Source organism: Cetorhinus maximus, chromosome 2 (assembly GCF_964194155.1).
Source record: "Cetorhinus maximus chromosome 2, sCetMax3.hap1.1, whole genome shotgun sequence".
NCBI classification, from domain to species: Eukaryota; Metazoa; Chordata; class Chondrichthyes; order Lamniformes; family Cetorhinidae; genus Cetorhinus; species Cetorhinus maximus.
In genome coordinates, this window is record NC_135880.1 from 175,041,598 (window position 1) to 175,068,410 (window position 26,813).

The following is a 26,813-nucleotide window of genomic DNA, read 5'->3' on the forward strand; positions in this document are numbered from 1 at the left end:
TTACAGCGCAGAAGGCCATTCAGCCCTTTGAGTCAATGCTGGTTCTCTACAGATCATCTAAGTCAGTCCCATTCCACTCTATCCCTGTAGCCCTACAAGTTTATTTCCTTCAAGCACCTCAGGATTTATGTGCTCACATCTCGAGTGGGGCTCAAAACCCACAGCCTTCTAACTCAGAGCTGAGCGTGCAACCCATTGAGCCACAGTCGACACTAGAAGAGTCCACTTCAGAATGCTGGCCTCGCATCGCTATTGTGTCGGACCCAAGTTCTTTTACTTTGGCGGTCGCTCCCATCGTACAGCCAGGGTGGGGTCCCTCAGAATGGGATACCCCATGTTCAAACAGAAGTGGGAAATCCAAACAAGTAAAATCACAAACAGTCTGCAGCACAGAAACAGCCCAACAGGTCTATGCAGGTGTTTAGGCTCCATGCCAGCCTCCTCCCACCTTTCTTCATCTCCCCCTTTCAGCACGAGTAGAAATTAAAAAACAGGAAAAACTGAATGTACTACATTTAGAATAACTTTAGTCTCATGCTCAGGAGCAAGGCCATGTTCAAGATCAAGTACAATTTTTATTTGAGGGCTAGGGTAATATAACAATTATATTACTGGACGAACAATCCAGAGATATGAGTTCAAATCCCACCATGACCGCTCAGAAATTTAAGTTTAGTTAATTGTATAAAAAGCTACTGTCAGTAATGATGACCATGAAACAGCAGGTTGTTGTAAAAAACCCATCTAAGCCCTTGTCTTTTAGGGAGTGAAATCCACCATCCTTATCCAGTCTGGCCTTTTAAGTTACTCCAGACCACAGCAATGTGCTTAACTCTTGAATGCCATCTGAAATGGCCTAGCAATCCATTCAGTTGTGTTCAAGAAGACAGCTCACCACCACCTTCTCGAGGGCAATTTGGGATGGGCAACAGATGCTGACGATACCAGCAATGCCCAATCCCATGAATGAAAACTGAGGCATTGGGGTACCAGCAGTCAATGTTAGTCAGCGAGCTCAGGGGTGATAGGTGAGCAGGACTTGGTGCGTGACAGAAAATAGGGAGGCAGAAGGTTGGGGTGAGCTGGATTTACAGAGGCTGGAAAATGGGAGGCTGGGCAGTGAACTATTAGAAGTGTCAAGTCTGGAGGTGACAAAGTATTTTTCAAAGATTGCAGATGAGCTGAGGGAGGGGGACGAGGATCAGCAATGTTATGAAGTTAAAAGTAGAGGTCTTGGTAAAGGAGAGGATAGACAATTGGAAGCTCAGCTCGGGGTCAGATGGGATGCTGGGGTTGTAAACAGTCTGGTTCAACCTAATATGGCGGCCAAAGAGAGAGGGAGATTGAGTGGGTTGATTGGTACGAAGCTTATGACAGAGGGAATAGACACTGGGCTGCATTTTATGGGGCCGGGGGTGGGGTGCAGACAGCTCAGGAGGAAGTCCTGCCCTTGGGTGCTACCAGCCAACCCAATTGGCTGGCAGCTCCAAGAGTCCCAGCAGCGCCAAGAACTCAGTAGTGGGCGTTGCCAGGACTACGATCAGTCCCAATAAGGAGGCCCAATGGATGCCGTCGTGATGTAAGTCCAGGATATTGGGGACGGGGGGTAAGGTGAAGAGAGGGTTCAGCCAGCTGAGGGAGGGAGAGGGCTGCAGGGGAGGTTTTGGAGAGCAGGTGGGTAAGAAGGAAGGGGATACTATCTTAGCGGGGGCTGCCACCGATGCACAAAGGACATGACCCCCCACCCCCCAAAGATAGCACCTCCCTTTCCTTCCCACCCTTTTAAAAGCTATTTTTTAAAAATGAGCTGTCCAGTCCCGCCCGCCTGCTCACACCAGTCGTGTTATGGCGTGGGCTGTATATTATTGGGGTCAATTAGCTTGTTAACAAGCTCAGTTGGCCCTTAATCATTTATTTACGTATGGTGAGCAGGCTGTGATTTTGGCACCCGCCCACCTATCGTGTTATGGGGGTGAGCTTAGGGGTGGGGCCAGCTGGGTACCTGCCCTACTTTACGTGCCGAAAACACACACCAGCGGGGGGCACATAAAATTCAGCCCACTGACCTCCCAGCGTTTGATTGGAAGAAATTGCAGCTCATCTGACATCAGTCACCAAATTAAAGAAACACTACATAGCATCCAAAAATTCAGCTGTGTTATTTTGGCCCCTGGAGTTTATGCACAACAGCGCAAATAGCAATGGAACAGCTATGAGCATCCCAGAGAAGTGGGGTGGGGGCTGGAGGGGCACCATGAATAAAACATTTGCTTCAGTAAATTTAGATAACTGTTTGGGAAGTTGAACCAATAAAGTAAACAGTTCCTGTGACATCAAATGAACTAGTAAGAATGGATGGTCATACATCATGGTCATACAGGCATGTACCAGATGTCAAGCAGTATTGTGGTAATTTGATTTTACATTTTTTAGCACATAACTCAACTCTCATCCCAGTTTTGTTTAGCCAACAACTCCACGAGCAGGCAAATAGCCCATTCCCAGGCTTCCGCCAATCGCCCTAGCCACTCAGTAGGAGATTTGGACAACAGTCACCTTTCAAGTGAATTGGTCTCCGCCCAATCCCTCTCAACAACAAGGATTCCATCACGTGTTAGTGAAAATCGCACATCACACGATTAATAATTGAGGCAATTACTCTCTGACTGTTGAGCGAAAAAGCACTGGCGTAACCCTACGCAGATACAAGAATATATCAGGGAGTCATATATTATAAATATTAAGTAATCTGGAATGCATATCAGAAAGAATGTGGGTCAAATCCTTAAGGAAAGAGAGGAAATTGGGGAGGCTCTTCCAGGGAATTCTGTAAATGCCATGGCTGCACTGGAAGAGTGGATTGCAACCTTCATTCAAAGAAAGGATTGAGTTGGTAACTTCGGAAACGAAGACTGATGTGTCCCGTATTGGTAGCGAAAGAATTGCTCATTCGTGTTTGCTGAGGCATTAATTGGCCACCTAAAGGCCTCGATTGGCAGTGGGGTTGTAAGGCCACCCATGGCCCCAATTAACAGGGTGGATGCGGAAAAGCAGCAGGGTTCCCCATTCCACCAAACCCACCATAGGATGGGCACAAGATTTTGTTTTTAATACGTTCATGGGCTGTGGGCATCGCTGGCTAGGCCAACATTTATTGCCTTCCCTAATTGCCCTTGAGAAGGTGGTAGTGAGCTGCCCTCTTGAACCGCTGCAGTCCATGTGATGTAGATACACCCACAGTGCTGTTAGGACTTTGACCCAGCGACGTGAAGGAACAGATATATATTTCCAAGTCAGGATGGTGAGTGGCTTAGAAAGGAACTTGGAGGTGGTGGGGCTCCCATCTGTCTGCTGCCCTTGCCCTGCTAGATGGCAGTGGTCGTGGGTTTGGAAGGTGTTGTCTAAGGAGGCTTGGTGAGTTCCTACTGTGCATCTTGTAGATGGTACACACTGCTACCACAGTGCGTTGGTGGTGGAGGGAGTGAATGTTTGTGGATGGGGTGCCAATCAAACAGGCTGCTTCGTCTTGGATGGTGTCAAGCTTCTTGAGTATTGTTGGAACTGTACTCATCCAGGCAAGTGGAGAGTATTCCATCACACTCCTGACTTGTGCCTTGTAGATGGTGAACTGGCTTTGGGGAGTCATAAGGTGAGTTACTCGCCATAGGATTCCTATCCTTTGACCTGCTCTTTTCATCACAGTGTTTATATGGCTAGTCCAGTTCAGTGTCTGGTCAATAGTAGCCCCCAGGATGTTGATAGTGGGGGATTTAGCAATGGTAATGCAATTGAATGTCAAGGGGCGATAGTAAGATTCTGCCCTATGTCTCTGCATTATTAGTCTAAATCTCTGGATTATAATCAAGCAGCAGAAACATTATGCTACTCTAACCCCAATTTAGCAACTTTACCAATGGACATGCAAATCAGCTGACCCATGAAACTCTGATATAAACAGTTCTGTAGTCCAATGGCAGCAGATCTCATCTCCCACTGGCACAAGTCACTGTGTGGGCATTCTGGGCACTTTCCTCAGATAAACAGCTGGATAACGGTGTTAATGTAATAATAGGATGAAGAGTTTCAGAAGAAAAAGGACCTGCATTTGTATTGCGACTTTCATTCCAAAATTCTTTGCAGTCAATGAAGATCTTTCAAAAAGTAATTATTCTTGTCATCCAGGCAATATGGCAGCCAATTTGCACAACAGCAAAACCCCAGAAGCAACAGTGGGACAATGATTATAAATGTTTTTTAGGATTGCAGGCTGATTGCTAAATATTGGCCAAGAAATCAGGAAGAACTCACCTGAAAAAAGAAAGACTTGCATTTATCTAACACTTTTCACAGCCATTGGCCACTCAAAATGTTTTATAGCCTATGAATTACCAGTGTTGCAATGTAGGAAACGTGGCAGCCAATACGCACACAGCAAGCTCCCACAAACAGCAATGTGACAATGATCAGAGAACCTGTTTTTGTGATGTTGATTGAGGGATAAACATTGGCCAGGACACCAGGGAGAACTCCCCTATTCTCCTTGGAAACAGTGCCATGGGATCTATTACACCTATCCAAATAAGCTAATGGGCCCTCAGTTTAACATCTCATCCAGAAGACGGCACCACTGACAGTGCAGTGCTCCCTCAGCTCTACACTAGGGGTGGAATTTAATATCGCAGCCCGCGCCCTCGGCCCAACCCTCAGATGAGATCAGAGGCGGAGGGGGCTTGATGCCATGTGGGAGTGTGAAGGGAGGAGATCCCACTGCCTTCCCACTTTCCCCCAATTAAGTCCGGGCAGGAAGGATGGCGGGCAGCCCTCCCATCTTCAGGCCAATTGAGGCCCTTAAGTAGCCACTTAAAGGCCATTGAAGGGCCTCATCATCCTGCCATTGATGTTCAACCAACAACAAAGCAGCTTTGCCACAAACCCTGTTGAGTTTGCCTGCAGTTTTCTGAGGAAGTGGGATTCCTCTTTCAAAGGCACTCTGTGCCCAATCGAAGGACCTGGCATCAGGAAGAGGGTCCCACAGGAAGCCAGCCCCCTGCCTGTGCTGTCAGCCTTTCCTGCACTTGGCGCCCCCCCTCTCTGGGAACCCCACTCCAACCATTCTCCCACTACTTGTCTCTGGAGGATCCATTGCCAATCCTCTGTGTAGGCCCCAGTGCAATACTGGCAGTGGCCACCACTCCCAGTGGCGCTGCCGCTGCTATATAGCTGCCGGCCTCTGATTGGCCAGCAGCTTTCAGCAACGGAATATCCATCTGACAGTGGGAGGTGCAGACATTTAATGAGCCGAGGGGAGCTGGGAGTCCTGGAGGGGGACTGGAACCTTGTGACTCAGAGGTGAGAATGCCACCAACTGAACCATGGCTGACATTATATCCTACCCTTTTTGAAAATAGTACTGTGGGGTCTTTTATGTCCATCTGATAGATCAGAATCAGGCCTTGCTTTGACATCCCATCCAAAAGAAGGCACCTCCAAGAGTGTAACACCCTTTCAGTGGACTGCAGTAGGAGTGTCAGCCTAGAACTTGTGTTCAAATCTTTGAAACAGGACTTCAAACCAAAACTTTCTGATTCAGAGGCAATATAATCTTTCTTTAATAGGAATATAAGCAACCATCTGGGCTATAATGTTGCAGTGTGGATACTGGGGGATATTGAAGGCACATCGCCCCACTTGACCGTTTACTTCTCATTGAGAAATAAAATGATAGAATTCACTTTGATTTAGCATGATCCAATTCCCTACAAAACATATTTCCCTAATCTTCTGTGGATGTCATAGTCATACAGCACAGAAACAGGCCCTTCGGCCCATCGTGTCCATGCCGGCCATCAAGCACCTATCTATTCTAATCCCATTTTCCAGCACTTGACCCGTAGCCCTGAATGTTATGGTGTTTCAAGTGCTCATCTAAGTACTTCTTAAATGGTGTGATGTGTTCTGTACTAGTTATAAATGAGCACTAGGCCACTGGCTAATGTTGTTTTACCAAATTAGAAACATCCTGGGCTCGCATTTAAGGCCTGCTGAGGCAGTAATCAGGGACAGGGGGACCCTTAAGATAGGACCACCGGCTGGCCTGCCGATCCCCTGGCTCAAACTCATCCTTGGACCATTTTTGCGGAGGCAGGATGGGAGTTGGGGGAGGCGGCAGAGCTGCCTGCCCACATGCAGCAGGTAGTTGATTAAAGTTGTTAACGGCTACTTCAGGCCAATTAAAGAAGGTCAACTGGGATTGTCCAGTTGGCCTCCAGATTCCTGCAGGCAGGGGGTCCAGTTTAGGTGCCCGCTCCCAGCGGCTGACAGGGGTTGCGAGCACTCCAGGCCTGTTTACCTGCCTGGGCGTTGCAGCGCCTGTAGAGGAGTTTCCCACAAACCCCTCCCTCCCCAAGTCCCCTTCCCCCGGCGTGCCCGCCCCCCCACCCCCCATCAACACAGTTGAGGCATGCTTGCAAAATCCATTTTAAACTTTAAAAAAGTTGGTGAGAGGGTGCCTCCATTTTGAAGTGCCCTCTCTCACACTTACCTCTATGGCATCCTGCTGCTGCTTTCAAGCCAGAAGGTCTCTGATTGGCACTGCAGCTTCCAGAGCCTACCCACCATCCTTAATTGGATGGCAAGCCTGCCCTTGGGCCAATGGTGCACCCTGGGAAAAATCACAATGAGTGACTGCTTTCCACACGGTGTAAGCTTCTGACCCACATTCCAACCTCAGCAGGGCTCGGAAACCTGCAGGGAAATCCCTGCCCTCTAAGCTGTCGTTCACAGGCAAATATGGCTCTGTTTCTACTGCAGCTTTCAGGCCTGAACTCTTTATGTTTGTTTCCAGCCCTGGGGAAACCTTCAAACCGTTTTCATTGCTTATGCTATGTACGTTTAAATCTATGTCAATACTGAATGCCATGTTCATTGAATCGTACAGGACTGAAGAGGCCATTCAGCCCATTGTTACTGTGCCAGCTCTTTGAAAGAACTGTCCAATTAGTCCCACTCGTCTGCGTTTTCTCCATTGCCCTGCAAAATTTTCCCACTCAAGTATTTTCCATTTTCCTTTTTGTCAGTTAGATTGAATCCACTTCCACTTTTCCAGGCTGTGCATTCCATATCACAACAACTCACTGTGTAAAAAAAAAAATTTCCTCAACTCTGCTGTGGCTTTTTTGCCAATTATTTTAAACCTGTGTCCTCTGGTTACCAACCCTCCTGCCAATGAAAACAGTTTCTCTTAATTTACTCTATCAAAAATCCTTCATAACTTTGAACACCTCGATTAAATCTCGCCTGAAACTCCGCTGCTCCAAGGAGAACAATCCCAGCTTCTCTCATTTTTGTCCATGTCCCTGATACCGTCCTAGAAACTCTGAGCTTGAGGGGGAGTTTTGACTTGGTGAACAAGCAAGTGGGACGAGTGAGAAGCAGCAGAGCCAACTGAACAGTAGGTCTCGATCTTATTGACAAAAGAAACTCATGAGATCCTCTTTTTGGAGGTGAAAGTGGGTTCTCGAGGGGGGATTTACCATTTTGTTGCTTCTGTACGATAATATCACAATACAGTATTATTCCCTTCACAATGCAGCTTCAATCCTCCATAATATGCAGAGATTCCCTGGGGTCGATCTTGACTCTGGGATACAGCATAAAATGGGCAAAAATGGGTCTGGAAGCGCGTGTTACATCATTCTCATTGACTTCAATGGAAAAGATGTCAAACAGGCTCCCGGCCCATTACCACTCACTTACACTACCACGCAAAGTCAAGGTCTACTCCGTAGAGTTTGGAGGAGGAAGTTTTAAACTCCATTAAGACTTCCAGAAAAGAGCAATATCACATCCTCGTGCAGTTTGTTCTCATTGCTCAGACTGACTATCCCCCCTGTCCACATTGAACAGGCTGCATGGGCTCTTTTCTGTACAAAAGAGAAGATTGAGGGAATGATTTGGCAGACGTTTTTAAAATTTTGGGTGGTTCAATTAGGTAGACATGGAGGAAACATTTCCACTTGGCAGGTTTGGGGGGGTGTGCAGGTGGGGAAGTCCAAAACTAAGGTCCATTAATTTCAGAAAATGACTAATAAATCCAATGGGGAATGCAGGAGAGACTTATTCACCCATAGTGTTAGAATGTAGAACTCGCTACCACAGGGAGTGATTGAGGTATGGATGCATTTATGGGGAAGCCAGATAAGCACATGACGGAGAAACGAATAGAGGGATATGCTGATAGGATTTGATGATGAAGAGAAGTGGAGGCTTGTGTGGAGCATAAACACCAGCATGTATCAGTTGGGCCGAATGGCCTGCTTCTGAACTGTAAATACTATGTTAAATCTATGTAATTCAATGTTACGGTTTCCTAAGCTCTGGCCCAGTTTAGATGCAAGAGTCCAGTTTGATCCTGACAGGCAACATGCTTCCACCAATGTACTGATATAACTAACACAAGTACAAAGATCCCAGGGCAGGTATTAACCAGCTTCAGCAATCAGACAAAACAAAAGGGGCCTCTGTTCGCTTCGGCGCACATCATTCATCTTGAGAGATCTCCACCTTCAGTTAACAGATGGTACAGGATTCTGCTTACAGCTCTGCTGTTCTGTAATGAGGGTGGGTGGTAAGTGTTGAGTAACAACATCCTGGGGAGGGATTAATAAGAGCAGGTGTTACGCCCGCCCCATCTGCTTACTTCTCCAAGGGCTGCTGGTACTAGATGAGGTCAAAGTGGATGACACAGCTCTAATTCACCATCTCTCCCTCTCTCTCTCTCAATCTCCACTTTTCCAGGGAAACCAGGAGCTCAAATCTCTTCAGGTTACACATTTTCCATTCCTGTTTCCCCTCTCTCCCAAAGCTGTTGAGTGGAAGAGATTTACTTGATTTTTCACACATCTCCCTTCATTCAGTTGATGAATTTGGAACTCGCAATTTCTCAAAAATCTCATCCCAAATTCACATGCTGAGAGACAATTTCAACATCCTGTAAATTTTCTCAAAGTGTGAATGATTACTGCAAAAGACAGAACAGTAAATACCCAGAGGGTGACAACATGAATAAATACAGACCTGAAAGAAAGACTTAAGTTTCTATAGTGCCATTCAGATCATCGCAAAGTGCTCCACAGCCAACCCAATACTTTTGAAGTGCAGTCCCTGTTTTAATGTAGGAAATGCAGCAGTAAATTTGTCCCACAAACAGCACTGTGATAATGATTAGCTTAGGTGTTGATTGAGGAGTACATGTTCTACCAGTCAGTCTACAACAGACCCAGACATGACATGAGGAAAATCCCAGTTGTAAAGAGTTTCGGAGCCCTAGGTCATATTGTGCCACCATTACTCATATGGTGGTGATGTGTTACAGTTCATTCAGGGAGTCCCAGTTGCTGTGGCAACTTGCACTTTTTTACATGCATGTTGTAGCCTGGAGCTATGGATAGTGATGGTAGAGGCTCCAATGTTCCTGGGGTGGGACTTGAACCTGGAGTTTCTGGCTCAGAGGCAGGGACACTACCCCCTATACAATGATCTCCATCATGTATCGTATCCTGAAATGTAATTTTCTATAAGAACTTCCAGGATGGGTAGGGAGTCAGAACCCTAGGCAATTCCTAGGACATTGGGGATGACTCCCCTATTCTTCTTCAAAATAATGCTGCAGGATCTTCTACACCCTCCTGAGGAGACAGACAGGGCTTTATTTCATGTCTCGTCCAAAAGATGGCATCACCAACAATGCAGCCGTGTGCCAGCCTAGATGTTGTACTCAACATCCTTAATGGTTTAGGGAGGAGGGAATTGCCTGGGGTTCCGACTCCCTATCCATCCTGGAAATTCTTTCAGAAAATTACATTTCAGGATATGATGCTTGAGTAATTATGTAGAGGTCTTGTGGTATGGTGGGTAGTGTCCCTGGCTTTGAGCCAGGAGCTCCACATTCACCTCCCACCCTAGGACTTGATGGCCATGGACGGTGTGGTCATAACGCAGCCAAACAAATTGAATATTGACCTGTAAATCCTTCCAACACACGCCAATGGCAGAAGGTAAGAGTGAGAAAGATTCCTGGTCAGCCACACGATGGAAAGAACGTTGGTGCCTCTACCATCACGATCCATAGCTCCAGACGACAACATGCTTGTAACCATAGAAACTCAGATTCCTTGAGTAATCTGTAACACAGACTACACCACCATGTGAGTAATTTGTGGCAAATATGACGTTTGGCTCCCAAAACGCTCCACCACTGGAATTTTCCTCACATCATGTCTGTGTCTGTTGTAGACTGATGGATCGAATTCATTGGTATGATTGGTCAACAGCTCCATTATCATCATAACATGCGAGGAAATTATGAAGAACAGGATCAGGCTCATCTAGGCTCTCTCCTGCAATTAAACCACCTGCCAGCATTCACAGCAAAAGATCCAACATGAATAATGAACACTTATCCGACATGATGGCAAATCTCCTGGCCAGTGGGTTGGGGTATCAGTAGTCAACACATAGGGAGGTAGGCCACAGATTGAGACCCTGAGTCTACTGAGTCCCAAACATAGGAAGGAAAATTTAGCAGGTGGGCCAACTCTAGTTTTTCTCCTCAAGAGTTTTGTTCCCACTTGCCTTCTTAAATGCAGGGAGAAAATTGAAGCCAGGGAGCTATAAATGACCTATAAATATTTTTTTTAAATTCTGACACGGGATGTGGCTGTCGCTGACTAAGCCAGTATTTATTGCCCATCCCTAATTGCCCTTGAGAAGGTGGTGGTGAGCTGCCTTCTTGAACCGCTGCAGTTCATGTGCTGTAGGTATACCCAGAGTGCTGTTAGGGAGGGAGTTCCATGATTTTGACCCAGCGACAGTGAAGGAACGGCAATATAGTTCCAAGTCAGGATGGCATGTGACTTGGAGGGAAACCTGCAGGTGGTGGTGTTCCCACGCATTCTCTGCCCTTGTCCTTTCAGTGGTAGAGGTCATGGGTTTAAAAAGTCCTGTCGAAGGACCCTTGGTGAGTTGCCACAGTGCATTTAGTAGATGGTACACACTGCAGCCACTGTGCATCGGTGATGGGGGAAAGTGAACGTTTAAGGTGATGGATGGGGTGCCAGACAAGTGAGCTGCTTTGTCCTGGATGGTGTTGAGCTCCTTGAATGTTGCTGGAGCTGCACGCATCCAGGCAAGTGGAGACTATCCCATCACACTCTTGGTTTAAGTCTTGGACAGGCTTTGGAGAGTCAGGAGGTGAGTTACTCGCCACAGAATTCCCAGTGCCTGACCTGCTCTTGTACCCACAATATTTATATGGCTAGTTCAGATCAGTTTTTGGTCAATGGTAACCCCAGGATATTGATAGTGAGGGATTCAGCGATGGTAATGCCATTGAATGTCAAGGGGAAATGGTTAGATTTTCTCTTTTTAGAGATGGTTATTGCCTGGCACTTGGGTAGCGCGAATGTTATTCCTCAGAACCAGCAGCAAAAACAAATGACCTGATTTGTGCCGCCAGCAGCGATGTATTTTAGTTTGTAAGTTCTAATTGTTGCCTTATAGGGGAAGAAATAGACATCACATCCCAACCCAGAGAGCCAATTCAATCGACCGTGTGCGGCATCGCTGGAACAGAGCACACCACAGTGGTAAGTAACTTCCTGCCCAATACACTACCTGAAAATCTTTACAGCCAAAAACGCTGCCTGGGCAAAGGGAGACGGCTTATTTGGCATGACTTGTAGCATTTGTGTCCAGTCTGACTGATCACAGTTGCTGAATGATAAATACAACAGAGAGCAGACATATCTACATTGGAACAGTAGAAGAGGACAGGCCTTGACCCATGCTTGGGAGTATTGAAAAAGTTCTATTTTAATTGTGAGATGCTGTCATCATAAGAACATAAAAGATAGGGGCAGGTGCAGGTTCATCCAGCCCCTCAAGCCTACTCCACCAGTCAATAAAACCATTGCTGAATTTCTACCTCATCTCCACTCTCCCACCTGATCCTCTTAATTCCCTTAGTATTCAAAAATCGGTCGAATATATTCAACAACTGAGTATCCACAGCCCTCTGGGGTAGAAAATTCCAATGATTCACAACCATCTGAGTGTAGAAAATTCTCATTATCTCAGTCCTAAATGGTCAACCCCTTATCCTAAGGCTGTGCCCCTGAATTCTATACTCTCCAGTCAGGGGAAACAACCTCTCTGCATCTACCCTGTCAAACCCACCGAAACTTTTATACTTTCCAATGAGATCACGTCTCATTCTTCCCAACTCCAAAGAGTATAGGCCCATTCTACTCAATTGCTCCTCACAGGTCATTACCTAGAACATCTCTCGGCCTGTAGAAGAAGTTAGTAGACTTTTTCTTGTTTGTGACAGAATTCCAAACATGGGCCGCTGAATTCCATTTGCCAAATTACTTAGCAAATCTAAAACAAAGTGCCTCGCCTGCTTGTAAATATGTATGCTTCTCTGTCCATCACCAATCTTTCATCCAAAAGCAAAATACTGCAGCTGCCAGAAACCTGAGATAAAACAGACAAAATGCTGGGAATACTCAGGAGGTCTGGAGAGACCTTTCTGTCTGCTGCAGTGTTCCAGTGAAGCTCTACGCAAGCTCAAGGAACAATACCTAATCTTTCGACTTGGCACTCTACAGCCTTCTGGACTCAACATTGACTTCAACAACTTTAGATCATAACCTCTGCCTCCATTTTGTTCTATGTGCTTTATATTCATTTTTTTTTGTGAGTTTTGCTGGGTCGGCCTTTGTCTTGTTTCTTTCTTTGTCTCGTCATGTTGCATTCAGATGTTTTTATGTAGCAATTCGCACCTCATTTAGACACATCCTTCGTTTCTTCACTATATCCATTACCACTCTCTTTTGGCTGTTACATCATGAAACCTTTTGCTCTTTAATCTCCCCTGCCCTCCGCCCCTGTCACAGATGTTCTCCTCTGCTCTTCCTGCCCTCTTCCCCCTTCCATGGGCCTAAAATCTCTTGCATTTCTGATGAAAGGTCATCGACCTGAAACGTTAACTCTGTTTCCCACTCCACAGATGCTGCCCGGCCCGCTGAGTATTTCCAGCATTTTATTTTAAAATTCTGATTTGTGGAGAGAGGGAAAGAGAGTTAAACGTTTCAGGTCGATGATCCCTCCAGTCTTCCCTCGCTCAATTTGTTGCCTTTCTGCAGTCTGACCCTACATCTAATCCCACGTCTTCTGCAATAGATTTTCTCTACCTAATGGTTATTCTCCTTCCAATACCAACCATGAATTGTATTCCGTTTTAGGATTTGTATCTTCTGATTAAAAATCAAGTCAACGTTTTTTTTTTTGCTGGCATGCTAACATTAGGTAGTATTTAAAAAGGAACATTTCCTGTGGAAGATTTGCCCTCTATGCTCTGTACAACAAAATCATAACCCATTTGTAAAGAATAGGCTTGACATTTCATTACTTAATACTACACGGAGCCAATATTTCATGCTGCTGAATAGGAGCTTTAAAACCTTTTCCCCTTAAAACCTTACAGCAGAGAAGATTAAGGGGAGATTTAATAGAGATGTTTACAATTATGAAGGATTGGTGACGGAGGAGTAGGGATCAACTGTTTCCACCTGCAGGAAGGTTGGTAACCATTGGACACAGATTTAAGATCATCGGCAAAAAAGACAATAGGGCAGATGAACAGAAATTTTTTTCAGTCACCGACTTGTAGTGATCTGGCAGGCGCTGCCTGAAAGGGCAGTGGAAGCAGATTCAGCCATAACTTACAAAAGGGAATTAGATGCCTAATAAACAATAAACAGTAATAATTTTCCTTAATAAAGGAAAGTTTTACAGGGTCACATGGAAAGAGTAGGGGAATATTTCAATAGCTCTTTCTGAGAGCAGCCACAACCATGATGGACCAAATGGCCTCCCTAACTGCGTGCTGCATGATTCTAAACTTCCATTCAAAGAGGCTATCTCTAACAGACAGCCTGCTCTGGATACGATTTTATATCTGGTGCAGCAGCACATACTTTTCCAAAAGAACGATTGGACAATTTAATCCCAGCTTTTATTAAAATTATATGGAACAAAATGAATCAATTTGGATCACTGCATGTAATATTATTTAATTTTAATTCAATAATAAGCAATTTACTGACTAATTCAGCAGCACTTGGTACAACTAATGGGGACTGATCTTTATTTCACCAATCTGAATCAAGGTTGCCAGCTGGCTTGAGCATAGAAGCATATCGTCCTTTTAAGTCATCTCACAGCTTGGCCTTTTAATCTTTAACAGCACAAGAGCTAATAGAATTCAAGCATAATATGACAATTCAATGTACTTGAGATAAGCAATAGGAGCCATTGGGACACTAAAAATACCAACACACAAACGATGCTGTATGAAATAGGTTAGATTGGATAACCTTTCAACTTAAGTTGTTTCGTGCTCAGACCTACATGTAATGGATTTGAATATACCTGATAGTCATTGAAGTATGATTATTGTGGAAATGTGATAAAAAGAAATCTATATTTTTTTATATCAAATGTATATCCAATTAGATTTCCTTGTCTATTAAATGTGATCTCTTATTAAAACATTAATAACTCTTGCAAATTGTGTGTGAATAATGGTTTACTTTTATAAAAGATTAATTCCTGGGATATAGGCACAACTGGCAAAAGCAGCGTTTATTGCCCACCCCTCCCCTAGTTGCCCTTGAGAAGGTGGTGGACCTTGAACTGCTGCAGTCCATGTGGTGGAGGTGCTCCCACAGTGCTGTCAAGGTGGGAAATCCAGGATTTTGATCCAACGACGATGACAGCACAGTGATATATTTCGAAGACGATGGCGTGTAACTTGAAGGTGCGGATTGATGGTGCTCCCAGGTGCCTGCTGCCTGCCTCCTTTCAGGTGACAGAGGTCACCATGGTGTGGTCTGGCCCTCACTGTTCTTTCCACCAACAATTCTGCAATCATTAAATCATTTCAGTTTTAGAGTTAAATTCTTTAGTATGCAAGAGAAAAAATTTTACAAGATGGAAAATTATTTAAATGCGTTTAGAGACACTTAAGTTACTTCTGCCAATTGAACATGGCTCAAATAAATGACTGCAATCGATCCCTAGCTAGCCATATGGCAGTGATTCTCCAGCATTGGGAACATATGAAGAGGAGGCCATTCAGCCCCTCGAGCCTGCTCCGCCATTCAGTTAGATCGTGGTTGATCTGAACCTTAACTCCATCCACCCGCTTGGTTCTGTAACCCTTGCTACACCTGTCTGCATAGATTACATAAGTAAATATTTGCAGGGGTATTAGACTTAATATCCTTGCCTCCTGATAGATATTTCCCTAAGCCTCCATGTAGATATCTGTGTTATTTAGTGAAGTGTTGATTTCAGCAACCTTAGCATTAGAACCTCTGTGCATCCTCCTGTAAGCCTGTTGAGAAAGCTGGGATCTAACCACCACCAAGGGAATTATTGATTTATTTTGTGACAATTGGGTATTGTCCCTTTTTAATTGTCTGAAGTGAAGAGTGACACTAGGGTCCTCAATTCTGGATTTCATCCAGTTTGGTGATATTGCTTTAATGTTATATCACCACTGGTGAGGTGGGCAGCGTCAGAACACAGTAGAGATTGTTTCATTTCAGCTTCAAGGACCAGGCATTTGAAGAACAATACAGATATAGAAGATTCTAGCTATAGCTCCCCAAAGGACCGTTGTTATCTGTCCATTAGAGAGAGACATTATTTAGGCTACACATGGCTTGAGGGGCCCCACACCACAAGAGTGGGGCAAGGTGAGGAGGCAGGGCCTCCATGAATTACCACAGCTGGTACAGGGATTGAACCCACACTGTTGGTGTCATTCTGGATAACCCTGTAGCCAGCGGAGTTAACCAGCCCCCAGATGTAGAAGTAAGACGATTTGAAATACATAGGGGCAGGATGTTATAACTCCAGGTTTAGGGATGTTATGTCTCAAGTCAAATCCAATGCTAGAAGCACTAGATATCATTTCCAACCTGTATTATTCATCATAGATTCATCAGAAAAAGGTCTTTCAGCCTGTTGAGCCTACTCTTTGAAAGAGCTATCCAATTATCCCAGTCACCTGCCCTTCCTGCAATTATTTTTTTCCTTTTTGAGTATTATGTCCAACTTCCTTCTGAAAGTTAAGATTGAATCTGCTTCCAGCACTTATTTTAGGCAGTGCATTCCAGAGAATAACAACTTGCTGCATAACAATGGTATCTCAACTCTTTTATGGGATGTGGGTGTTGTTGGCAAGGCCAACATTTGTTGCCCATCCACAACTGCCCTTGAACTGAGTGGCTTGCTAAGCCATTTCAGAGTCAACCACATGTGCTGTGGGGTCTGGGGTCACCTATAGGCCAGACCAGGTTAGAATGGCAAATTTCCTTCCCTTATGGGAAACAGATGGGTTTTTACAATAACAGGTTCATAATCATCATTACTCAGACTAGCTTTCAATTCTAGATTTATTAATTGAATTTAATTTCCACCAGCTGATATGGTGGGATTTGAAGCATTACCCTTGGCCTCTAGTCTAGTGACATTACTACTATGCAACAGTCTCCCCAGCAGATTGTGTAAATTTTCAAGCTAAATGCCATTTCTGATCCTTGCACCAGTCCATGATGCAGAGTTAGCCATGTATCGGGATGGGGAGTACATAGAGAATTGTAAAAGTTAAACAACAGCAGATGCTTTGACAGTGCAGGACACGATGGATAAATGACAGCTGACTGAGATCCACATCCAACTTACAACCCCACAGATCGAATATGACTAGAAGTCCGTTTAAACTTTAATGAGGTGAATCACTTTGCCAATCAGTGCAAGAAGCTGATCATCCCAGACCCCGACCTGAGCTCTTCATTAACCCCAAGACAAAGTCAGCATTAAAGTCACTTTGTACTCACGTAGCCTTAGAATATACTTTATGGTGAGTCAGTGCTGTAATAGCCAGAACTATTTTCATGTTTATTCTCACCTCTGAGTCAAGCCTCACTCCAGGACCTGAGTCTGTGATTAAGTTAACCCTTCAGTGAACTGCTGATAGAGAGCTGACCTGTCAGCAATGCCACCTTTCGGAGGGAATGCTTAGTGAAGACACCAGTTGCCTGTACAGGTAGTTTCGGTAGACATTAAAGATCTTATTAAAGACTGTGGAATTTTCCCCCCACCACCAAAAATGTAATTAGTCATTTGCTGCTGCTGGGATCTTTTCTGGGCACAAACTGCCCATTGCATTTGCTTAGTTATGCAGCACCTTTAAAGAAGCCCCAACGTGCTTCACAGGAACATTATCAGACAAAATTTTGACACCAAGCCACCTGAGATATTAAGATATGTGAAGTCATTTGGTAGGGAAAATAAACAAAAATAATAATTTTTGAATGGTGAGAGACTGGGATATGTTTGTATTCAGAGGGACCCAGATGTCCTTATACGTAAACCACAAATAGTGTTGCCAACTGCGATTAAATGTATTCCTGGAGGTTTCATCACATGGCTTGCCCCCACACTCCAGCCATTAATCGGCCAACACATCCATCCTTGTGATGTACGGCCTTCCTACGCCAATTGGAAAGCAAAAAGGCTCATTACCCAATTGGATGATGCTTGACTGTCAGCCCAACAGCCTTTTTTCCCCCATTTTCAATATTTTTATATCTGATAAAGAGAAATGTTCAAAGAAAATTAAGAAAAAAAGCTATCTTTTTTTAAGTTCCTGTGATATTTCTTCAGAGCTGCATGCAGCAGTATCCTGGAGTTTGATCTTCATCTCCTGGAGTCTCCACACCAATCCTGGAGGGTTGGCAGCCCTAATCACAGAAAGTTAACATACAGATACGACAAGCAATTAGGAAAGCAAATGGTCAAAGGAACTGGAGTATAAGGGTAAAGAAGTCATACAACAATTATACAGGGCATTGGTGAGGCTACATTTAGAGTATTGGATGTAGTGTTGGTCTCCTTACCACAGGGTAGACATACTTGCCCAAGAGGGAGTGCAATGGAAGTTCACTAGACTAGTTCCTGGGATGAAGGGATTGTCCAGTAAGGAAAGAGTGAGTAGACAAGGCCTTTATTCCCTGAAGTTAGAAGATTGAGGAGTGACTTCAGTGGAACATGTAAAATTCCTAAGGGGCTTGACAGGGTAGATGCTGAGAAAATGTTTCCCCTGGCTGGGGAATCTGGAACACAGGGTCACAGTCTCAAAATAAGGGGCAACCATTTAAGACTGAGCTGAGGAAAAGTTTCTTGACTCAAAGGATTGTGATTTTTGTGTAATTCACTACTCCAGGGAGCTGTGGCTGCTCAGACATTGAGCATATTCAAGGCTGAAGCCAATAGATTTGTGGGTATTGAAAATACGGAGTAGATGTACAGTGTGAAAAGATAGAGTTAAGGTAGAAGATCAGCCACGATATTGTCGAGTGGGTAGGTTCGAAGAGCTGAATGGCCTCCTTCAACACCTATTTCATCTGTGTTTATGACAGGTGACCAAAGGTTTGGTCATAGAGGGTTGCCTTGAGGATGTGATAAGATGCCATATAAATGCAAGTTCTTTCATTCCACTTATTCACAAATTTAGAGTTCTTATTCTCTACTGCCTATTATAAATGAAGTTCCAAAGTATAGAATAGAGTGTCATCAACAGTAGCTGTAGTATTCACCCATCACCCTCTACTCCGCTCACACAAACACTGAAAAAGTCTAATCAGGATATTTGGAACAGGACCTGGAAAGTGTCGTCTTGGAAATCTTTCAGCAAGGTGGATCAAACCGGTGACATTAGCACTGTCAAGGAACACAACAAGCATTCATTGGACGTTTCTGTGGCAATCAATCATGAGGGGGACTGAAAAGGTTGGCTTGAATGCCATTTTGCTGTTGGGGTTACCAGGTGACTTGTGACCCAGGGCGGTTTTACCTCACACTATGTGATTTGTCCTAGCAGACGCCCAATAGGTGATCAAGACTGCTGCTTAATACTGGCTCAGCAGTTCCTCTGAGTGTTGGTGAAGCTTCCAGTCCAGGGTATTGTATAAAGTCACATCTTTAGACTGTGTAGTCTCGTAGTTGGCAGGTGTACCCTACAGATGTGGCTAACAGTATATTGCCCGGGTGAAGCTGCCAGCTGATATTCATGGCTATGGAAAACACAAATGAATACTTCCTTCAAGACATTGTATTTGGCAAACTAATGCTTTTGGAAAAATGGCAATAAATTTACAGCACAGAAACAGGATATTCGGCCCAGCTGGTCTATGCCAATCTTTATGTTCCATGTAAGCCTTCTTCCACCATTCTTTAATTCACCCCATCAGCATCTCTTCTATTCCTTTCTCCCTCATGTACTTATCTAACTTCCCCATAAAGGCATCTATGCTATTGACCTCAGCCACTCCATGTGATAGCGAGTTCTGGACTCTCTCAACTAAGCAGCAGCTGGGGCTCAGTGGGTAGCACTCTCATTTCTAAGGCAAGAGGATTTTTTTTATATTTGCTCATGGGATGTGGGCGTCGCTGGCTGGGCCAACATTTATTGCCCACCCCTAATTGCCCTTGTTCAGAGGGCGTTTAAGAGTCAACCACATTGGTGTGAGTCTAGAGTCACATGTAGGCCAGACCAGATAAGGACGGCACATTTCCTTCCCTAAAGTGCATTAGTGAACCAGATAGGTTTTTACAACAATTGGTAATGGTTTTGTGGTCATCAATATTATTGAATTCAAATTTCACCGTCTGCCACGGCGGGACTCTGGGTCCTCAGAGCGTTACCCTGGGTCTCTGGAATGGCAGTCCAATGACAATACCACTATGCCACCGCCTCCATTGCAGTTCTGAGGGGTACTATACTGTTAAAGGTGTTGCCTTTGGTATGAGATATTAAACTGAGATCCTGTCTGTCCGCTCAGGTGAATGTAAAAGAAGAGCAGGGAAAACAGCAAGCGCTAGGCAGAGCTAAGCGATCCCACAACCAACAGATCAGATCTAAACTCTGCAGTCCTGCCACATCCAGTCGTGAATGGTGGTGGACAATTAAACAACTCATTGGAGGAGGAGGCTCCACAAATATCCCCATCCTCAATGATGGGGAAGCCCAACACATCGGTGCAAGAGACAAGGCTGAAGCATTTGCAACAATCTTCAGCTAAAAGTGCCAAGTGGATGATCCATCTTGGCCTCCTCCAGAGGTCCCCAGCATCACAGATGCCAGTCTTCAACCAATTTGATTCACTCCATGTGATATAAAGCAATGGCAGAAAGCATTGGATACTGCAAAGGCTATGGGAACTGACAACATTCCGGCAATAGTTCTGAAGACTTGTGCTCCAGAACTTGCTGCGCCCCTAGCCAAGCTGTTCCAGTACAGCTATAACACTGGCACCTACCCGGCTCTGTGGAAAATTGCCCAGTTATGTTCTGTACACAAAAAGCAGGACAAATCCAACCTGGCCAATTACCGCCCAATCAGTCTACTCTCAATCATCAGTAAAGTGATAGAAAGGGGCGTTGACAGTGCTATCAACCGGCACTTACACAGAAATAACCTGCTCACTGACACTCAGTTTAGGTTCTGCCAGAGCTACTCAGCACCTTACAGCCTTGGTCCAAACATGGACAAAAGAGCTGAACTCAAAAAGTGAGGTGAGAGTGACTGCCCTTGACATCAGGGCTGCATTTGACCGAGTGTGGCATCAAGGAGCCCTAGCAAAACTGACGTCAATGGGAATCAGGGGAAAGTTCTCCACTGGTTGGAGTCATACCTAGCACAAAGGAATATAGTTGTGGTCGTTGGAGATCAATCATCTCAGTTCCAGGACATCATTGCAGGAGTTCCTCAGGGCAGTGTCCTGGGCCCAACCATCTTCAGCTGCTTCATCAATGACCTTCCTTCCATCATAAGGTCAGAAGTGGGGATGTTCACAGATGATTGCACAATGTTCAGCACCATTTGTGACTCCTCAGATACTGAACCAGCCCATAGGCAGCAAGACCTGGACAATATCCAGGCTTGGGCTGACCACTGGCAAGTAACATTCGCACCACACAAGTGCCAGGCAATGATCATCTCCAACAAGAGAGAATATAAACATCATCCCTTGACATTCAATGGCATTACCATTGCTGAATACTCCACCATCAGTATCCTGTCGGTTACCATTGACAAGAACCTGAACTGGACCAACCATGTAAATACTGTGGCTACGAGAGCAGGTCGGAGGCTAGGAATCCTGCGGCGAGTAACTCACCTTCTGACTCCCAAAGCCTGTCCACCATCAACAAGGCACAAGTCATGAGTGTGATGGAATACTCCCCACTTGCCTGGATGAGTGCAGCTCCAACGACACTCAAGAATCTTGACACATCCAGGACAAAGCAGCCCCTTGATTGGCACCCTATCCACAAATATTGACTCCCACCACCACCAATGTACAGTGGCAGCATTGTGTACCATCTACAAGATGCATAGCAGTAACTCACCGAGGCTGCTCAGACAACACCTTCCAAACCCATGACTGCTACCACCTGAAGGACATTGGCAGCAGATACATGGGAACACCAACACCTGCAAGTTCCCCTCCAAGCACACTCACCATCCTGACATGGAAATGTGTCACCCTTCCTTCACTGTCGCTGGGTCAAAATCCTGGAATTCCCTTCCTAACAGCACTGCAGGTGTGCCTACACCACATGGACTTCAGTGGTTCAAGTAGGCAACTCACCACCTTCTCAAGGGCAATTAGCGATGGGCAATAAATGCTGGTCCAGCCAGCAATGCCCACATATCCTAAAATAATCAAAAAAGTGTTCTCCCTGGTGTGCTGGCCAATATTTACCCCCCAGTCAATGTCACAAAACAGATCAACTGGTCATTATTACATTGTATTTGTAGGATCTTGCTGCGCATAAATTGGCTGCCATGTTTCCTACATTACAGGAAATAATGGCTGCACTTTGAAAGTATTTCATTGGCTGTAAAGTGCTTGGGAGTCTTCTGTGGTTATGAAAGGTGCTATATAAACGTAACTCTTCCCTTTTTTTTAACATGCTGGTTTGTCCTAAATTCCTCACTGGATTTTACGGTGATGAATATTGATGGTCCCTGGTTTTGGACTCCCCACAAGTGCAAATATCTGGCTGAATTTTCCCAGCCCCTTGGAAACCGGGTTGCAGGGGACGGTGCCAGGAAAATAGTAGGGAACAACATTGGGACAGCCGCCTGCAGCATCCCACCTCCCAGAGCCCCTCCTAGAGGCCCCTGTTCAGGGAATAGGGCCAGCTGCTTGCTCCATGGAAGCAGGCGGCTAATTAGTGCAGCTAAGGCTCGCTTAAGGGGCATTTTGTGATGATACCAGTAATTTCCTGACATTGGAGCCCACCCCCATCCCCCCACCCATAACCCCCCCAGCCATCTGCAGAGATTTCCAGCTCATCGAGGGATGGCCTACCAGCAGCAGGCTGGGGGTTTCCGTTAGGGCCAGAGGCTCCATATGCCAATGACAGGGCCACAGGGATCAAAGGGTGCAACCATGTCCAAAATGAATCCTAAGAGAGGGGTGTCCCCTCCACCCTGATTGCCCTCCTGGCTTCAGGCACCTCTCTTTGCCAACTTTTCTGCGGGCCCTCCCGTTCGCCTTTCTGCCCCAGCAGCGCCCACCTTTCCCAGTGGGGCTGCCAGCTGCCCTGTGCTGTGGGCCCTCCGACTGGGCCTCCAGCCTCAGGAACAAGTCTGCCGTCCCTAATAGGGTGGCAAGCAGGGAAGTGGCCAGTTAGGAGGCCGCCTCCCGGAAGATTGTGCCAGCAGGCACGCTGACGACCCATGGGGGCCTGAGGTCATGGTCCTCACGCCCACAGGAAAATTCAACCCATCCTCTCCATGTCTACCCTATTGAATCCCTTCAATAATCTTAAAGGCCTCAACTTAAAGGCCTTCATCCTCCACTTTTATCATTTTCAGTGTATTTAGTTCATGAACTAATGTACTTGACCCAATTTGCGCAATTACATTGTGCGAACACTTCCAAGACACTTTGTGAAGAAGACAAAGAAAAGGCTATAAAATGCCTTTAACCACAGTATGCTTCATAAACATAAACCTACATGTTCCATTCTTGGCAAACTTTGCTGCACCAGGAAACAGAAGTGTTGCTGAAAAGAGAGACATGTCACCGAAGCTTTTCGTCTTGCACTCATCAGGATAAATGCAAGAGTGCCAAATTTCAAACGCTCACAATTTATACTACACGAGGAAAGGGTGCTGATTCATTGGTAAGCCAACTCTGATTGGCCAAGGCATCACCAAGGAAAAAGCATCGAGGAACTATGGGGTCCCCAAGCGGTCGAACTCGGAATATGGCTCAGTTACACTTGCTAGAAGCAACATTCTTTCAGAAACAGGGACCCGTTCTCTGCAATCAAGAGGAATATGTTCAAGCCTTGTCCCTTTTCTGAATTATCCAGGACCTTGGGGAGCCTAGAGTTCCCAACTGCTTTCTCCAAGGCAATGCCTCCTGTGGCCAGTCAGAGCCAACTTGCCAACCAATCATCATCCTCTTCTCCTGTAGTATAAATTGTTGTGATCGTTTGAAATTTGGCATTCTTGTGTTTGTCCTGTGTTCCTGTGTTTGTCCTGATGAGCGCAAGACGAAAAGCTTCAGCAATATGTCTCTCTTTTCAGCAATGTTCAAGTTCTCTAGTGACTTAATTGGAAGTGCTTGAGTTTTCAGATGACAGCACATTCGATACTAAAACTTTCAGAACATTTTATACAATTAAGTGGCACCGCCAATAATTTGAAAATATAAGCACTAGGCTGAGTTCAGTTAAAGTTCAGTGGCACTGACGTGTACTGAGTGCATCTCATCATAAAATGAAATTAATATTATTTATTCATTCCTTTCCTGCCAAAAAGCCTGCTGATTTCTTCTGAAATATTTATGATGTCAGCTGGTGCTGACACCCACAGCCTGTTCTTGAGGTAGCAATATTGGAAACATTGACCCGGCATCGTAACAGTTTTAGAAATATCTGTCAGTGAGATAAGCACTCAGACTTATCCTAAGTGAAAGTAGGCCTGAAGGGAGATTGATACAGGGTTCAACAGGGGTAAGACGTAAACCAAGTGGAAAAGCTGGGACTTCCCATGAATTCCTGAATAAAACTGAAACTACAAACAAACTGCCGGGTCAAAGTAAAGCTGTGCAAAATGCATATCAAAACTGGAACCCCACAAAATGAAAACTCTACATAATGTGTAAAATAAAATTTTAATTGTGCGCAATTGTCAGAATAATACGGGAACTGTAATCGGCAGAATAACACCGGAATTGTACACAAGCTGTAGAATAAAAAGAGAACTGTGCATAAACTGTACAATTATAAAGGAGTTACTTAATTGTACCACACAGGAACAGGCCATTCGGCCTGTTGAGCCTGCACCAGACTTTTCGAAGAGCAGTCATGTTAATCCCACTACTCTGCCCTTTCCCCGGATCACTGTCACTTTTTCTCCTTCAAGTATTTATCCAATTCCCTTTTGAAAGCGATTATTGAATCTGTTTCCATAACTCTATCAGGCAGTGCATTCCAGAATCTAACCACTCATGCAAAATAAAGTTTTTCCTCAAGTCGCCTCTGATGCTTTTGCCAATCATCTTAAATCTGTGTTCTCTGGCTATCGACCCTTCACCCATTGGAAACAATTTCTCTTTATTCACACTGTCTAAAAGCGTCATGATTTTAAACACATTTATCAAAGCCTCTCCTGGTTGTCCACGCTCTAAGGAGAGCAATCCCAACCTCTCCAGTAATCCCTCATCCCCGGAATCACTCCAGAAAAATCACTTCTGTACCCTCTTCATAGCCTTCAGGCCGTTCTTTAAATGTGGTGCCCAGAATGGCACAATGCTCCAGCTGCAGCCAAACTAGTGTCTCATGTAGGTTTATAAACCCAGGTTTTATGCTCTAGTAAGATTCTATTAGCGTCAATATTTGTCCATTTAGTAGGCCGACCTGAATGATACTCTCGTCACTGACCATACTCCCTCTCATTGTGCCTACTGTTTGAGTCTGAACCAGATTGTCGGCATTTTCAGCATCTTGTTAGACCCCAAGGCAAATGCTGCTAAATGTAATGTTTGGCTGTTTCATGACCCATCTGTCAAGGAAGGCATGAGAAGCATTATAACATGGATGCATTTAAGAAGAAGCTCGATAAGCACAAGAGGGTGAAAGGAATAAAAGGGTATGCTTATAGGTTTGGATGAAATGGGGTGTGAGAATTCTCATGGGGAATTTAAATACTTGTATAGACCTGTAAGAACATAAGAACATAAGAAATGGGAGCAGGAGTAGGCCTGCCCCTCAAGCCTGCCCCGCTATTCAGAACGATCATGGCTGATCTGCCCCAGGCCTTAACTCCTCTTTCATGCCAGCTCCTCATAGCCCTCAACTCCCCGATATTTCAAAAATCTATCTACTTCCTCTTTAAATACTTTCAGTGATCTAGGCTCCACGACTCTCTAAGGTAGAGAATTCCAGACATTCACTATCCTCTGAGAGAAGAAATTCCTTCGCATCTCAGTTTTAAATGAGTGTCCCTTTATTCTGTAACTATGTCCCCTAGTTCAAGATTCCCCCACTAATGGAAACATCTTCTCAACATCTACCCTGTCAAGCCCCCTCAGAATCTTGTACGTTTCAATAAGTTCACCCCTCATTCTTCTAAACTCTAATGAATAAAGGCCTATCCTGTTTAGCCGTTCTTGATCAGTCCCCCCCCTCATCCCGGGAATCAGCCTAGTGAATCTCTTTTGAACTGCCTCCAATGCCAATATATCCTTTCTTAAATATGGGGACCAAAACTGTACACAGTACTCCAGGTGCGGCCTCACCAACATCCTGTATAGTTGTAACAAGACTTCCCTATTTTTAAACTCCAACCCCTGAACAATACAGGCCAAAATTCCATTTGCCTTCTTTAATTACTTGCTGCACCTGCATGCTAACCTTTTTTGTTTCATGCACAATAACACCCAGATCTCTCTGTGCTGCACTTTTTTGGAGTGTCTCTCCACTTAAATAATAGTCTGCCTTTTGATTCTTCCTATCAAAATACATGACCTCACACTTTCCTACATTAAACTCCATCTGCAAGTTTTTGCCCAATCACTCAACTATCTATATCCCCTTGCAGATTCCTTATGTCCTCCTCACAACATGCCCTCCCACCTACTTTTGTATTGTCAGCAAATTTGGATACATCACACTCTGCCCCCTCCTCCAAGTCATTAATAGACAGTAATAATTGAGGCCCTAGGACTGATCTTTGTAGCACTCCACTAGTTACGCCTTTCCAACCTGAAAAAAATCCATTAATCCCGACTCTGTCTTTTGTGTGTTAACCAATCCTCAATCCATGCTAATACATTACCCTCAATGCTGTGAGCTCTTATCTTGTGCAATATAACCTTTTATGTGGCACCTTATCGAATGCCTTCAGGAAATCCAAATACACTGCATCCACTGGTTCCCCTTTATCAATTCTTCTTATTATATCCTCAAAGAACTCAAGCAAATTTGTCAAACATGATTTCCCTTTCACAAAACCATGTTGACTTTGTTTGATTGTGTTAAGCTTTTCTAAGTGTCCTGCTACTTCTTCCTTAGCAATGGACTCTAGCATTTTCCCAATGACAGATGTTAGGCTGACTGGCCTCTAGTTTCCTGCTTTTTGTCTCCCCCTCTTC

General features: G+C 44.8%; 1 protein-coding gene across 1 annotated transcript in view; it reads left to right on the plus strand.

The window, feature by feature from the left end:
• The window catches only part of palm2akap2 (PALM2 and AKAP2 fusion), a 351,062-nt gene that overhangs the window by 229,638 nt on the left and 94,611 nt on the right, over nt 1–26,813 (plus strand). Inside the window, exon 9 of the mRNA XM_078570942.1 lies at nt 11,560–11,645. Within this exon, the coding sequence (XP_078427068.1) occupies nt 11,560–11,645 (86 nt within the window). The remainder of the gene's footprint in view (nt 1–11,559; nt 11,646–26,813) is intronic.